We start from the raw sequence: 17108 nt of genomic DNA on the forward strand, positions 1-17108 counted from the left end.
TATCTGCAGTGTATTTGATTTTCAAGAACTAATGACTAGTTAGCCTGACATCTACAGAGGGAAAACACTGGGGTCTATTTCAAGAACATGAGGAACAGGATGAGGCTACTCAGCCCCTCAAGGCCGTCCTGCTATTGGCCTCAGTACTACTGGCCTGCTCTGTCCCCACACCTCTCAACTCCCTGGTGGTTCATGTGTCTGTCCATCTTTGTCTTGAATACGACTCTGCCTTCACAGTTCTCAAATCAGCAATTCATTCCTGGTACCTGGATCAGATCTGCCGTCTGGGGATCTCCACAGTAGTTCTTTGCACCAATGCCCAGCTCCCACAAACGAATAACTACCCCAGTGAATGCAACAGATGCAGCTGAGTGCTCTCGGCCCCGCTCACACCCGTCCCCACTCACACCAGGCCCCACTAACAATCGTGGAGCTCCCAGCCCCGCTCACACCCGTGGCCCGGCCCCGGTCACAACACTCCTCTGCACATGGCCGCTCACTCAGTCAGTGTGGAGGTAATCTCACCAGTCCAGTCTCAGGCCGGGATGCACAGCCACGTAGATCAGGAGTGCTCCAAAAATCAGCAGGTAGGTTCCGTAGTAGATAGCATTCTCAATCAGCGCTGTCTTAATCTTCCCGGTGATGGAGAAGTCCCCTGAGCGAGCGTAGGACTGCATAAAGGGCAGCAAAATCCTGCAACAAAAGCAACACCTGCGTCAAGCCTGGTGCAGGGTGAAAGAGGCTGCATTCTCATAGCCCCTTTCATGGCTCCAATGCATCCTACAGCACCTGACATGGAGACGAGAGCAATTCCTGGTGGGAAGCTGCCAGTCAATGGGGCACAGCAAGATCCCACAACCTGGCCATGAGGAAGACCAGAGGAAGGGAGGTCATAGAGTCATACAGCATGAAGCAGGCCCTTCGGCCCATCTTGTGCATGTTGACCAAGGTATCTACCTGAGCTAGTCCCATTTGCCTGTGTTTGGCCCATATCCCTTTAAACCTTTCCTATCCATGTACCTGTCCAAGTGTCTTTTAAATCTCACCATGCTGAGTCTCCAAGTACGTACCAGGTCAGGAATTGGGATGTCCAGTAAACCACACGCCAGAAGACAGGCAGAATTCCATCTGGGATGTAACTCCAGGGCTTAAAGCATTCCTGAGGCAGCTGGGAATTGGGGTCACTGGAGACAGCAGAAGGAGGATGGTCACAACACACCAACCAGTAGTTTAGCAAGCAGCCAGTTGTACAAAAGGACATTCCAGCAGACGGACAAAAGGGTGCTCCATGAGGCAGGTTGCAGGGAACGTTGAATGAGGAACAAGAAGTTGTTCAGGGAGGAAATTCCAAACCTTAGGGGCTTGGCAGCTGAAGGCAGGGGTGGGGCCAGAATGGGATGTGTGGAGATATCTGTGTGGGTGAGAAAGGGCAAGGGGCAGAGCACATTTAACGATTAACATTATAAAGGCCAAGTCTGAGGCAACAAAAGGGATCTGGCAGCTGTGGATTGGGATAGGTTGTTTTCTAGCAATGAGATGCTTGGTAAGTGGGAGACCTTCAAAAGAGAAGTATTCAGAGTACAGAATCTGTATGTTCCTGTTAGAATAGCAAGGCTAACAGGTTTAGGGAACCTTGGTTATTGAGGAATATTGAGGCCCTGGTAAGGAAAAGGGAGGCGCATATCAGGTATAGGCAGTTAGGATCAAATGAGGCGCTTGAGCAGTATAAGAAATGAAGAGAACACTTAAGTGAGAAATCAGGAGGGCAAGGTGAGAGAGAATCCCAAGGGTTTCTATAGCTATATTAAGAGCAAAAGGATAGCAAGGGGCAAAATTGGTCCTCTTGAAGATAGTGTGGACATTTAAGTGTGGAGCCAAAAGAGATGGAGGAGATTTCAAATGAATTTTTTGCATCTGTCACAGGGTCTATAGAACTGAGGAAAAAGAGTAGTGAGGTCATGGACTGTTTCTGGATTACAGAAGAGGAGGTGCTTGCTGTCTTGAGGCAAATTAAGATGGATAAATCCCCAGGGCCTAACAAGGTGTCCCCTTGGAGTTTGTGGGAGGCTAGTGCAGAAATTGCAGGGGCCCTGACAGAGATATTTAGAATGTCCTTAGCCATGGGTGAGGCGCCAGAGGACTCGAGGATAGCTAATGTTGTTCCATTGTCTAAGAAAGGCTCTAAGAATAAACCAGGAAATTATCGGCCAGAGAGCCTGACGTCAGTCGTGGGTAAATTATTGGAAGGTATTCTGAGGGACAGGATATATAAGTATTTGGATAGACAGGGCCTGATTAGGGATAGACAACATGGGTTTGTGTGTGGTAGGTCATGTCTAACCAATCTTCATAGAGTACTTCGAGGAGGTTACCAAGAAGGTTGATGAGGGAAAGGCGGTGGAGGTTATCCATTTAGCAAGGCCTTTGACAAAGTCCCACATGGGAGGCTGCTCCAGAAGGTTAAGTCACTTGGGATTCAGGATGAAGTAGCCAATTGGATTCAACATTGGCTTCCTGGGAGAAGCCAGAGAGTGGTTAGTAGATGGTTGTCTCTCTGACTGGAGGCCTGTGACTAGTGGTGTGCCGCAGGGACTGATGCTGGGACTGTTGTGGTTTATCATCTATATTAATGATTTAGATGATAATGTGGTAAACTGGATCAGCAAATTTGCGGATGACACCAAGATTGGGGGCATAGTGGACAGCGAGGAAAGCTATGAAAGCTTGCAAAGTGATCTGGACCAGCTGGGAAAATGGGCTGAAAAATGGCAGATTGAATTTAATGCAGACTAGTGTAAGGTGAAGCACTTTGGGAGGACCCACGAGGGTAAGACTTACACTGTGAATGGTAGGGCACTGAAGTGTGCAGCAGAACAAAGGGACCTGGGAACACAGATCCATAATTCCTTGAAAGTGGCATCACAGGCAGATAGGGTTGCAAAGAGAGCTTTTGGCACATTGGCCTTCATAAATCAGTGCATTGGGATGTTATGTTAAAGTTGTATAAAATGTTGATGAGGCCAAACAGAGGTGTGCAGTTCTGGTCACCTACCTACAGGAAGAATATCAATAAGCTTGAAAGAGTGCAGAGAAAATTTACACAGATGTTGCCAGGACTTGAGGACCTGAGTTACAGGGATAGGTTGAATAGGTTAGGACTTTATTCCCTGAAGCGCAGGAGAATGAGGGGAGATCTTACAGAGGTATACAAAATTATGAGGGGTATAGATAGGGTGAATGCATGCAGGCTTTTTCCCCTCAGGTTGGGTGAGACTAGAACCAGAGGTCATAGGTTTAGGGTGAAAGGTGAAATGTTTAAGGGGAACCTGAGGGGGAACTTCTTCACTCAGAGGGTGGTGTGAGTGTGGAACGAGCTGCCAGTGGAAGTGGCGGATGCGGGTTCAATTGTAACACTTAAGAGAAATTTGGATAGGTGCACGGATGGGAGGGGTTTGGAGGAATGCGGTCCGGGTACAGGTAGATGGGACTAGGTAGAAAACCAGGCTGGCATGGACTAGGTAGGCTGAATGGCCTGTTTCTGTGTTGTAGTGCTCTATGACTCTACAGTGCAGGGTTGTCAACACAAGGATGAGAAGGTTAAGGGAATGTGAGAGTACAGGAGCCCAGGCAGGTGGTGGGGACAGTGCAGAGTGGGGAATGAGTGGTCGGGGTTCAGAGGATGGGACACGGGCTGCAGATGGCTTACCTGTGAGAGGAGTTGATGTTGCTCACTATGAAAGCCTTTGTGGAGTTGGAAGCTGCTGTGGGTGAGACCTTGGAGCTGTCAACTTTACATTGTCTGTAAATAGTCTGAAACACAGAGAACAAGTGATGTGTCTGCCTCACCGTCCAAACCAACCCAAGCAGAACTGGGAGGAGGCTGTGTCAACACTCACATCAGAACAACGTGGATATTTTCACAAGGGAATGGGGAAGGAAAGCTGCAACGAGATCAAAATCAACAGAAGATAGTGCAGTTCGATATGTGGCGCAGGAGCTGGTGCGGGAGGGAGGGCTTCAGATATGTGGATCACTGGGCTCTCTTCCAGGGCAGGTGGGACCCGTACAGGAGGGACATGTTGCCCCTGAAATGGAGGGGGACCAATTCCTCACAGGAGGTTCACTAGTGCTACTTGGGAGGATTTAAACTAGAGCGGCGGGGGGGGGGGGGGGGTGGGAACTAGAGCGGCAGGTCAGCAGGTGGAGGAATTGAGAAGGTAGATGTTACGACAAGTTAGTCTGAAGGAAGGACATGCAGGGCTGGGTTAATGAACACACTGGGATTGATGGGCTGGTGTGTTTGTTTCAATGCAAGGTGTACTAATAGGATCAATACATGAAACTATGATGTTGCAGCCATTGCAGATGCTTGTTTGTGAGAGGGACAGGATTGGCAGCTCAACGTTCCTGGGTATTGATATTTTAGATGAGATAGAGAGGAAAAGAAGTGGAAGTGCTGCATTGCTCATCAGGGAGAATGTCACACCTGCACTTCGGGAGGACATACTGGAGGGATCATCCACTGGGGGAATATGGGTAGAGCTCAGGAATAAGAAAGGTGCAATCACTCTGACGAGGTTATACAACAAGCCACTGGGAGATCGAGGAACAGATATGTGGCAGGATTACAGAAAGATGCAAAATAACAGGTTGTCAAAGTGACTTTAACTTCCAATATTGACTGGGATTTCCAGAGTGCAAGAGACTTAGATGGGGCAGAATTTCTTCAGTGGATTCAAGAGGGTTTCTTGAAACAACATGTGGATAGTCCAACTGGAGGAGGGCCATACTGGACCTTTTGGGAAATGAGACTGGACAGGTGACTGGCCTCTCAGTGGAAAAGCATCTTGGGAACAGTGATCACAACCCTTCAGTTTTAATATAATTATAATAAGTCTGGACCTTGTGGGAAAGTATTAAATTGGGGGAGGGTGAATTATAACAATATCATACAAGACCGAGGGAGAGTTAATTGGGAGCAGCTGTTTCTGGGCAAGTCCACATCTGACATGTGGGAGTTGTTTAAAAACCAGCTGACCAGCGCTCAGGACCGGCATGTTCTGGTAAGGAGGAAGGACAAGGATGGCAAGGTAAGGGAACCTTGCATGACAAGAGAGGTTACGAATTTAGCCAAAAAGAAAAAGGAAGCATATGTATTATTTAGGAAGCTAAAATTTGACAGGGCCCTTGAAGAATATAGAGATAGCAGGAAAGAGCTCAAGCAGGGGATCAGGAAGGCCAAAAGGGGCCTTGAAATGTCCTTGGCAAGTAGGACCAAAGAGAATCTCAAGGCATTTTATACTGAAACAAGAGAATACCAAGGGAGAGGGTTGGACCACTCAAGGATAAATCAAGGAATTTATGCTTGGAGTCAAGAGGACATGGTGAGGTACTAAATGAGTACTTTGTGTCAGTATTCATTGAGGAGGAGGACATGGAGGGTAGTGAGAGCAGTGAGGCGCATGCTAATGTGCTAGGGCACTTTGAGATCAGGAAGGTAGTGGTGCTAGGTCTTTTCAAGAACATCAAGGGGATAAGTACCAATGACCTGATGGGATATACTCCAGGTTATTAAAAGAGATGAGAGAGGAGATTGCTGGGGCCACAGGCAAGGTCCCAGAAGACTGGAGAGTAGCCAATGCTGTTTCTTTGTTCAAGAAGGGAAATAGGGATAATCGACGAAATATCAGCTGGTGAGCCTCACATCAGTGCTGGGAAGCTATTGGAGAGGTTTCTTAGAGATCAGATTTATGTTCATTTGGAAAAACATGGCCTGATTAGGGAGAGCCAGCATGGTTGTGGGTGGGGAAGGTCATGTTGGACAAATAATTGAGTTTTTTGTGGAGTAATGCAAGTGATTGATGAGGGCAGGGCAGTGGATGTTGTCTGAGTGGGTTTTAGTGAGGCAGTTGACAAAGTCCCACATGGTAGACATCCAGAAGATTAAGATGTATGGGATCCATGGTGACTTGGTAGTTTGGATTCAGAATTGGCTTGTCCATAGAAGACAGAGGGTAGTGGCAGAGGGGTGTGGCTGGAGGTCCGTAACCAGTGGTGTTCTTTAGGGATTGGCAGGCACGGTAGTGCAGTGGTTAGCGTAACGCTATCACAGCGCCAGCGACCCTGGTTCAATTCCCGCTGCTGTCTGTAAGGAGTTTGTATGTTCCCCCTGTGTCTGCATGGGTTTCCTCCAGGTGCTCCGGTTTCCTCCCACATTCCAAAGGCGTATGGGTTAGGAAGTTGTGGGCATGCTATGTTGGCACGGGAAGCGTGGCGACAGTTGTGGGCTGCCCCCCAGAACACTCTATGCAAAAGATGCATTTCACTGTGTTTCAATGTACACGTGACTAATAAAGAAATCTAAATCTACCGGGACCTCTGTTGTTTGTGATGTATATAAATGACTTGGATGAAAATGTAGATGGGTGGGTTACTAAGTTTGCAGACAACACAAAGATTGGTGGAGTTGTGGACAGTGTAGGGGCTGCCAAAGGATACAGCAGGATATAGATCAGTTAGAGATATGGGCAGAGAAGTGGCAGATAGAGTTTAATCCAGGCAAGTGTGAGGTTTTGCACTTTAGGAAGTCAAATGAAAGGGAAAAGTACACAGTTAATGGCAGGTACCTTTTAATGGCATTGATATACAGAGGGATCTTGGGGTCCAAGTCCATAGCTCCCTGAAAGTGGCCACACAAGTAGATATGCTTGACTTCAGTGGTCAAAGCATTGAGTATAAGAGTCAGGAAGTCGTGTTGCAGCTTCATAAAACTTTAATTGGGCTGCACTTGGAGTATTGTGTGCAATTCTGGTCGGTATACTATAGGAAAGATGTGATTAAGCTCAAGAGGGTGCAGAATAGACTCACAAGAATGTTGCCTGGATTGGAGGGCTTGAGTTGTAGGGACAGATTGGATAGGCTGGGACTGTTTTTTTCCTGGAGCATAGGAGGCTGAGAGGTGACATGATAGAGGTTTATAAAATTATAAGAGGCATGGATAGGGTAGATTCTATTTCCCAGGGTAGGGGTGACTAAAAGTTGAGGGTATGTTTAAAATGAAAGGGAGGAGGTTTAAAGGGGATCTGAGGGGTAAATTTTTCCATACAGAATATTTGGTATCTGGAGATGGTGGAGGCAGGAACAGTTAACCACATTTAAGAGACATCTGGACAGGCACTTGAATGAGTCAGGCATAGAGAGATATGGAATTAATGCAGGCAAATGGGATTAGTATAGATAGGCACGATGGTGAGCATAGACACTGTGGACTGAAGAGCCTGTTTCTACATGCAAATAGATGTTCCTGGTCTATTTGACCTTAAACCAATGCCCTCTTGTTTTTGATACCCCTACTGAGAAAATAAGGTTTGGCAGGGATAGTCAGCATGGCATTGTATGTGGGAAATTGTGCCTCACAAATTTCATTGAGTGTTTTGAGGAGGTGACCTAGAGGATTGATGAGGGCAGGGCGGTAGACGTTGGACTTCAGCAAGGCCTTTGACGAGGTCCCACATGGTAGACTGATCCAGGAGGGTAGAACACTTGGGATCCAGGGTGAGATAGCAAATTGGATACAGAATTGGCTTGGTGGTAGGAGGTAGAGGGTGGTAGTGGAGGGCTGCTTTTCAGATTGGAGGCCTGTGACCGGTGGTGTGCTGCAGGGGTCTGTGCTGTTTGTCATGTATATTAATGATTTGGAAGGGAACGTAGATGGCATGGTTAGTAAGTTTGCAGATGACGCCAAAATTGGTGATGAAGTGTTCAGTTAAAGTTGTCTGAGGTTACAACAGGATCTAGATCACCTGGGGAAGTGGGCCAAGGAATGGCAGATGGAGTTTAACTCAGACAAGTGCGAGGTGATGAATTTTGGGAAATTGAAGCAGGGCAGGACTTGCACAGTAAATAATAGAGTCCTGGGGAGAGACCAAGGGGTACGAGTATATAGTTCCCTGAAAATGGAAGCACAGGTAGACAGGGTGGTGAGGAAGGCGTTATGCTATGCTGAGGCACTGATTATAGGAGTTGGGACAAAATGTTATAGTTGTACATATTGTTGATAAGGCATACTTGGGAGTACTGTGTGCAGTTCTGGGAGCCATGCCATAGCAAGGATGCGATTAAGCTAGAGAGGGTGCAGAAAAGATTGGAGGGCCTGAGTTCTATGGAGAGCCTGGACAGGCTGGGACTGTTTTCCCTGGAGCGAAGGAGGCTGAGGGGTGACCTTGTAGAGATTTCTAGATCATGAGGGGTTTGGATAAGGTGGATGGTCACAGTCATTTCCCCAGGATGGGGGATTCTAACACTAGAGGGCAGAGGTTTAATGTGAGAGGGGAAAAATTTCAAGGGGACCTGAGGGGCAATCTTTTCACACAGAGGGTGGTGGGTATATAGAACAAGCTGCCAGGGGAAGTGGTACAGGAGGGAACAATTACAACAGACAATCTGACAAGTAGATGGATAGGAAAGGTTTAGAGGGACATGGACCAAACACAAGAAAGTGAGATGTCTCCTCATGCTCCAGTGATGAATCCATCCCTTCAACAACTCCATGCTCACTGCCCTTGGGACAACCCGAGAGCTGGACGACGTGGGCTGGTACTGGGCTGACTGACTGGTGGCTGCTGCACAGGGAGCTAAACTTAGCAAGGGGTGCAGGAAGGAGCAGGTAGGGTGCAGCAAATGGTTACCGTGGTGACGTCCAGCGGCAGGATGATGACAATCAGGAAGCAGAGGTACCAGGCCAAGAGGGTGGCAACGATCACCAGACGATGTTGCTTCCTGAAGTCGGCGTAGCGATAGAGAACCAACAGGGCCAGGAAGAAAACAGCCACAATATCGATGCCCAGCACTGCTCCACTCATGGTTAACCTGACAGGGGAGGGAGAAAGAGAGGGGGGGAGGGGGAGGGGGAAGAGAGAAATAGAAAGCAAGAGAGATCAGGGAGGAGTGAGGGAGGGGAGGACAGCCTCTGGTTGCTGGTCAATCACTGGTCACTAGATGGAGTTGTCCAAGGAAACCTGTGGAGAAAATACAGCAGGTGAGCAGCGCCGGCGCAGCCCCTCCCTGCGTGCGAGCGGCATCAGCACAAATAGAAAGAATGGATTTGGGGTGAAAGTGAACATTTTTAGAATCATGGAGTTATACAGCACAGAAAAAGGCCATTCAGCCCTCCAAATCCATGCAACCAGAGGGCACCCATCTGTATTAATCCAATGTCCATAAGACAAAGGAGCAGAAGTCGGCCATTCAGCCCATCGAGTCTGCTCCACCATTCTATCACGAGCTGATCCATTCTCCCATTTAGCCCCACTCCCCTGCCTTCTCACCATAACCTTTGATGCCCTGGCTACTCAGACACCTGTGAATCTCTGCCTTAACTATACCCAATGACTTTGCCTCCACAGCCACTCGTGGCAACAAATTCCACAGATTCATCACTCTCTGGCTGAAGAAATTTCTCCGCATCTCTGTTCTGAATGGGCACCCTTCAATCCTGCAGTCGTGCCCTCTTCTACTAGGCTTCCCTACCACGGGAAACTACTTTGCCACATTGACTCTGTCCAGGCCTTTTAACATTTGAAATGTTTCTATGAGGTTCACCCTCGTTCTTCTGAACTCCAAGGAGTACAGCCCAAGAGCCGTCAAACGTTCCTCATATGTTAACACTCTCATTCTTGGAATCATTCTAGTGAATCTTCTCTGAACCCTCTCCAATGTCAGCACATCCTTTCTTAAATAACGAGCCCAAAACTGCACACAGTGCCATTATGTCCCAGTACTTGGCCCAGAGCCCTCTACACCTGGGTGATTCAAGTGCTGGTCTAGACATTTCTTAACTGCTGTCAGTGACTCTGCCTCCAACCCTCCCTCTGGCAGTGTGTCCCAGGTATTCACCATTCTCTGGCTGAATGTCACCTCTAAATCTCTTACCCCTTACTCTAACCCATGTCCTCTAGCTTTATCTGCCTCTGATATGGGGAACAATTTCCTGCAGTCTACCCTATCTATACCTCCTCATTACTTTATACACCTCAGTCATGTTCCCTTTTAACCTCTCAGTTCCAGCGAGAACAGACCCAGTCTCTCTACGTGAGTGAAACATTCCATCCCAGGCAATGTCCTGGTGAATCTCCTCTGCACCCCCTCTAGTGCAGTCACATCCTTCCTTCAGTGTGGTGACCAGAACTGCACCCAGTATTCCAGCTGAGGTCTGACCAAGGCTTATAAAGTTGGAGCATGACCTCCCTTGTATTCAATGCCCCGACTAATGAAGGCCAGTATCCCATGTGCCTTCTTAACCATGTTATCTACTTGCACTGCCACCTTCAAGGATCTACGTACCTTCATACCAAAGCCCCTCTGTTCCACGTTACTCTCTAGGACCCCACCATTCACAGTGTATGTCCTAACCTCATTAGTGCTCCGAAAATGTCTCATTTACTTGCTGCCCTTTGTTGGTATCACTGGGGGTGAACTGAATTGGCTGCAGACTGACTCCTGTAACAGTGGACTTCAGGAGGAAGCTGGGCTGGTTCATCCACTTGGTATTCCCAGCTAACCATGGTGCTTCAGCCTTGTCTCTGACTCTCACACACTGCATCCACTATCGCTGAGGATGGGGATGTTCCTGGTCTGCTCTTCCCAGCAGATGTTTAATTGCCCATTCACAGCTGGATGTGGAGCATTTGTCTAGTTGTGAGACTGAGAACTTCTTTTGCCCATGGCCTGCTGTTCCAGCAGTGTAACACACACAGTCCTGTGCTGCAGATTCACAGAAGGCAGCAGGGGTGTAGGGATAGAGCAGGGGTAGGACTGGAGATATGATCAGCCATGATCACATTGAATGGTGGAACTACTGAAAAGGCCAATGGCCTGCTCCTGTTCCCATTTGCCATATATAGAACATAGAACAGTACAGCATAGAACAGGCCCTTCGGCCCACAAAGTTGTGCTGACACAGCTAATCCCTCCTACCTACAGAATGCCCATATCCCTCCATTTTCCTCTCATTCATGTGCCCATCCAAGCCCCTCTTAAAAGCCCCCCATTGAGTTTGCCTCCATCACCCTATCAGGCAACGCATTCCAGGCATCCACCACACTCTGAGTAAAAAACTTAACCCTCACGTCTGTTCTGAACCTACCTCCTCTCACCTTAAATGCATGCCCTCTGGTATTGGATTGCTCAATAATGGGAAAAAAGATATTGCTTGTCCACCCTATCTATGCCCCTCATAATTTTATACACTTCCAAAAGATCACCTCTCAGCCTCCGCCGCTCCAGAGAAAGAGCCCAAGTTTGTCCAGCCTCTCCTGATAGCACATGCCCTCTAATCCAGGCAGCATCCTAGTAAACCTCCTCTGCACCCTCTGTAAAGCCTCAACATCCTTCCTGTAGTGAGGTGACCAGAATTGCACTCAATACCTCAATGCAGCCTAACCAGAGTTCTATAGAGATGCATCACAACTTCTTGACTCCTATACTCATTACCCCAATTAATAAATGCAAGCAGTCCATAAGCCTTCTTAACCACCCTGTCTACCTGCGTAGCCACTTTCATTGAGTCATGGACTTGCACCCCAAGGTCTCTCTGCTCTTCAAGACTGTTGAGGGTCTTGCCCTTAAGAGTGTACTGCCTCCTGACATTAGTCCTACCAAGGTGCAACACCTCACATTTATCCGGGTTAAACTCCATTTGCCATTTCTCTGCCCACATCTGCAACTGATCTATATCACGGTGTATCTGTCGCCAGTCTTCTACACTATTCACAACTCCACCAATCTTGGTATTGTCTGCAAACTTACTAACCCATCCATCAGCATACTCATCCAGGTCACTTATGTACATCACAAACAGCAGAGGTCCCAGCACAGATCCCTGCGGAACACCACTACTCACAGGCCTCCAACCCAAATAAGTCCCTTCAACCACCATCCTTTGTCTTCTACGGGCAAGTCAGTTCTGGACCCACACAGCCAATTCTCCACTGACCCCATGCATCCAAACTTTCTTGATTAACCGATTATGTGGAACCTTGTCAAATGCCTTACTGAAGTCCATATAGATGACATCCACAGCTCTAACTTCATCAATCTCCCTCGTCACCCTGTCAAAAAACTCAACCAGATTAGCAAGACATGACTTGTCCGGCACAAAGCAATGCTGGCTTTCCCGAATCAAACCATTGGATTCCAGATGCTCGTATATCCTGTCTCTAAGAGTTTTCTCCAGTAATTTCCCTACAACTGACGTGAGACTCACCGGTCTACAGTTCCCTGGATTTTCCCTTGTTCCTTTCTTAAATAGAAGAACAACATTAGCCACTCGCCACTCCTCCGGGACCTCACCCATGGTCAAAGAGGATACAAAGATACTGGTCAAGGCCCCAGCAATTTCGTCTCTTGCCTCAGTCAGTAACCTGGGGTATATCCCATCGGGCCCTGGAGACATATCCACTTTAATACTGTTTAGGAGACCTAACACTACCTCCTCCTTGACCTCTAAATGCCCTAACATGTTTACACCCTCAGTTCCAATTTCTGCATCCTGCATGTCCCTTTCCTGGGTAAATGCTGAAGAGAAATACTCATTCAGAACCTCCCCCACATCCTCTGCATCCAACACAGATTCCCTTCTTTATCCCTAGGTGGTCCTACCCCTCCCTCGTTATCCTCTTATTCCTGACATAGGTGTAAAATGCTTTTGGATTCTCCTTAATCTTACTTGCTAAAGACTTTTCATGGCCCCTCCTGGCTTTCCTAATTCCTTTCTTGAGTTGATTTCTAGCTTCTCTATAGTCCTCACATGCTCTGTCTGATCCTAACTGGCCTGTTTTGTGCTGTATGGTTCTATGGTATGGTACTTGTCCTTTTTCTTCTTGACTAAGTTCCCTTATTTTGCCATTCATGTCCTTCCTTCTAATCGGACATACCTATCCTGTACCCTCTGTATTTGACTCTTAAACACTTTCCACGTGTTCAATGTGGACTTGCCAACAAAATGTGTTCCCAGTTTACTCTACCTAGTTCCTGCCTTATGTTTTGATAATTAGCCCTGCTCCAATTTAAACACCCCTCGCTAGCCCCATACCTATCTTTATCTACAGCTGTCCTGAAAGTTAGTGAGCTGTGGTCACTGTTCCCCAATTGGTCACCCACTGATAGGTGAGTCACCTGGCCAGGCTCATTACCCAACACCAGGTCCAGAATAGCCTCTCCCCTTGATGGACTGTCAGCATACTGATTTAAGAACCCCTCCTGGATACACCTAACAAATTCTGCCCCATCTAACCCCATTGCACTAAAAAAGTCCCAATTTATATTAGGGAAGTTGTAGTCTCCCATGACCACAACCCTGTAATGTTTACACATTTCCCTAATCTGTTTGCATACCCGTTCCTCAATGTCCCAGCTATTGGGAGGTGATTGCACCCTTCCTATTCCTGAGCTCTACCCAGAGACTCTGTGTCCGAGCCTCCATTATGTCTCCCCGGAGTGCAGCTGATATATTATCTCCAATAACTATTGCAACTCCTCCCCCCTTTTACCCCCCCTCTCTATTCTTTCTAAAACTTCGAAACCCTGGTACATCGATCACCCATTCCTGTCCCTCCCTCAACCAAGTCTCTGTAATGGCCACAACATCATAGTTCCATGTACTGATCCGTGCTCTAAGCTCATCACTCTTGCCCATAACACTCCGAGATTAAAGTACAAACACTTCAAACCATTCGTCCCATCCCATCTGTTATCAGGACTCTGCCTAATACTACATTCCCTGACATCAGCCCTCCTGCCCGTTCCCTCACTTACTGACCTGTTGTTCTGAGTCCCATCCCCCTGCGAAGCGAGTTTAAACCATTTTCCACATCATCAGTTACAGCTGTAGTGTTCTGCTCACAACATGCCCTTCCGCATTAACTAGGGTTAATGGCCACCTTTACAGTAATGGAGAGAGGGAGGTGTCAGGCTGGGAGGGGGGTACTGTACACCTCTGCTGCTGCTGATCCACAGTCCCAAACGGATGCCTAGCTTTGAGCTGTCACAACCCATTCCAACTCTGTCCCAGTTTAAACGTTTGCAGAGCCACACCACTCTATGGTGGGGGACACATAGACGGAGGGTCAGGCAGCATCTAAGGAGGGAAATGGACAGTTGATGTTTCGAGTTGAGACTCTTTATCTGGACTGAAACATAAAGGGGATAGCCGGTATAAGAGATGGGGGGAAAGGGTGGGGCAGGAGCTGGAGGTGACGGGTGGGTCCAGGTGAGGGGGTGATAGGTAGATGGGGGAGAGGAGAGTGGGAATGATGACAGAAGCTGTGAGGTGGAGGTGACAAAGGGCTGAGGATGATGGAATCTGATGGGGGAGGAAGGTGGAGCCTGGAATAAAGGGAGGGGTAAGTGGGGAGGGGAACCAATGGGAGGAATGTGTGGGTGATGGAGAGAGTGGAGGAGGGGAAAGAGACAGTGATGGGCGGGCAGGTAGATCAAGGGGGAGAGACAAGGGACAGAGGAGAGCAGTTACCAGAAGTTGGAGAATTCGTGCCGCCGGGTTGTGGACTACCCAGGTGGAATGTGAGGTGATGTTCCACTAGTTTGTGTTTAGCCTCACTCTGGCAGTGGAGAGGCCGAGGACGAGGACAGACGTGATGGTGAAGGCGAAACTTTCTCTGCACAAGGACTGTTACAGTCCCTAGACTTTCATCTACTGCTTGGGTTAACTGTGCTCACAGCTGGCCAGCTTGGCAGATGGAACTGACTAGCAATTAATAGGGTGGGTGAAATGGCTGGTGTGCTGATGCAGCAGGGTCCCAATTAACCAAGGTGCCTGCATCTACTTTCAGAACTTTTACTGTTTGAGGCGGCGGCGCTGGATGCAAAAATGAGTTCAGAAAACTCCACCCAGCGTCCTTCCCTGGAGACAGGTTCCACTAGTGCTGTTGTACACCTGTGACAGGTAGATTGGTGAGGATGAGATTGAGTAGGTTTATATCTTATGAGAACAGAAATGCTGGGAATATGTTGCAGCCTTGTGGTCTCGGTATTGAATCCTACAACCCCTGGTAACTTGATTTCTCCATCTGTGACAGACTCAATGGGCCGAATGGCCTACTTCTGCTCCTTGATCTTGTGAGCTCAGGTCTTTGTTTTTCCCCTTTTTATCTTTTCTTGCCTCTGGGCGTGGAGCAAGTGCCCAGCCTGACCTGCTGGGCTTGTCTTCCTGCTCTGCAGTTCACAGCTCCCACATTCTTTTGTCTACGTTAATAGCTCATTAACCACATAACCTTGGCTATCCCCATGATCTCCCTGGTTTCATCCTAACAGAGACATCGCCCTCCCTCACCCTCCCTGCAGCTTCACCAGCTTCTTTTGTCTCCTGTTCAGTTCTGACCAAGGGTCTCCCACCTGAAACATTAACTGATTCTCCCCCCACAGATGTTGCCTGACCTGCTGAGTATTTCCAGCATTTTCTGTTTTTATTTCAGATTTCTAGTGTCTGCAGATTTGCTTTTGATTTTCATTTGCTTGAAATACTCAGCAGGGAAGGCAGCATTTGTGGACAGAGCAAGGCATGATTCTTCTGATGAAAGGGCATTCTCTCCCCACAGATGCTGCCTGACCTGCTGAGTGTTTCCAGCACTTTGTTTTTATATCAGTCTAAAACGAAGAGGTTGGTTGTTTAAAACTGAGAGGGCAGAGGTTTATTAAGAACCTGAGGGGCAACATTTTCACATAGAGAATGGTGCGAGTATGGGACAAGCTGCCAGAGGAAGTGGTTGAGGCAGGTACATTAACAACATTTAATAGACACTTGGACAGGTATATGGATAGGAACGGTTTAAAGTGTTATGGACCAAACATGGGCAAATGGACTCATCTTAGATGGGCACCGTGGTCGGCATGGACCAGTTGGGCCAAAGGGCCTGTTTCCATGCTGTATGACTGCATGAGGAGAAATTCCTTCACCCAGAAGTTGGTGAACCTGTGGAATTCTCTACCCCGGAGGTCAATGGAGTTTTGACATTAGGTTCATCCAAAGAAGACGGTTATATTCCTGGGGATTAGAGGAATCAAGGGCTCTGGGGATCATTCTGGAAAATGGGCCTAAGGTGGAAGATCAGGCTGGTTAGGCCAGGTGTCCTACTGTTGTTCCTCATTCCTATGTTCTTACGTTTATCTCCTGTGTTGCTTTACTCGCTACCAGCCACAGAGCAAGCCTGAAGCTGGGTCCCTGAGGACTCAGTCAACACTGAGCTACCACACCACTCTTGATAATGGGCACATTTGTGCTTCTTCCCAGAGTTGTTCAAATGGAGCAGCATTCAGCTGACAGAGCACGGCCAGTAGGAAAAGCTTTCCTTGCCAGTGGTTGACCTGATACTAGACTTCATGGACTTCCAGGGCTACTCCCTCTCACCTGTGAACTACTTATGTCACATTCTCTGGTGGCTCTGTCCCACCAGTTGGACAGAACATCTCCAGGGAGTGTGACAGAGGAGTCAGGCTCATTGTCTGTAGATCTATCCTGGGCCCAACACATTGATGGCATGCCAGCGGCTCTACTTCGATGGGAGTTTGAGGAGATTTGGTATGTCACAAGATCACAAGACAAGGGAGCAGAAGCAGGCCATTCGGCCCATCGAGTCTGCTCCAAGGAAAAGGGAAAAAGAAATGGGTGGGAAAAAAAGAAAAAAGAAAAGAGAGAAAAAAACTATTCTAATCCCATTTTCCAGCCTTATCCCCATATCCCTTGATACCCTGACTATTTAGATATCTGTCTATCTCCTCCTTGAACACCCCCACTGATCTGGCCTCCACTGCTGTGCGTGGCAAGGAGTTCCACAATTTCACCACCCTCTGGTTAAAGAAATTTCTCCTCATCTCTGTCTTGAAACTGTACCCTCTAATTCTAAGATTGTGCCCTCTGGTCCTGGACTCGCCCACCAAGGGAAACAGCCTAGCCACATCTACTCTATCCTTACCTGTCAACATTTTAAATGTCGCTACGAGGTCCCCTCTCATCCTTCTGTACTCCAGTGAGTACAGTCCAAGAGCCGACAAACGCTCATCATACTTAAGCCCTTTCATTCCCGGAATCATTCTCG

General features: G+C 47.9%; 1 protein-coding gene across 1 annotated transcript in view; it reads right to left on the reverse strand.

Moving 5' to 3' along the window:
- LOC127572336 (G-protein coupled receptor-associated protein LMBRD2-like) overlaps positions 1-17108 on the reverse strand; it is a 76720-nt gene that overhangs the window by 19010 nt on the left and 40602 nt on the right. Inside the window, exons 2-5 of the mRNA XM_052019464.1 lie at positions 8688-8868; positions 3707-3810; positions 1071-1184; positions 526-693 (exon numbers count right to left, since the gene is read on the reverse strand). Of these exons, the coding sequence (XP_051875424.1) occupies positions 526-693; positions 1071-1184; positions 3707-3810; positions 8688-8861 (560 nt within the window). The 5' untranslated portion in view covers positions 8862-8868. The remainder of the gene's footprint in view (positions 1-525; positions 694-1070; positions 1185-3706; positions 3811-8687; positions 8869-17108) is intronic.

This window comes from Pristis pectinata, chromosome 7 (genome assembly GCF_009764475.1).
Source record: "Pristis pectinata isolate sPriPec2 chromosome 7, sPriPec2.1.pri, whole genome shotgun sequence".
In the NCBI taxonomy this organism is placed as follows: domain Eukaryota; kingdom Metazoa; phylum Chordata; class Chondrichthyes; order Rhinopristiformes; family Pristidae; genus Pristis; species Pristis pectinata.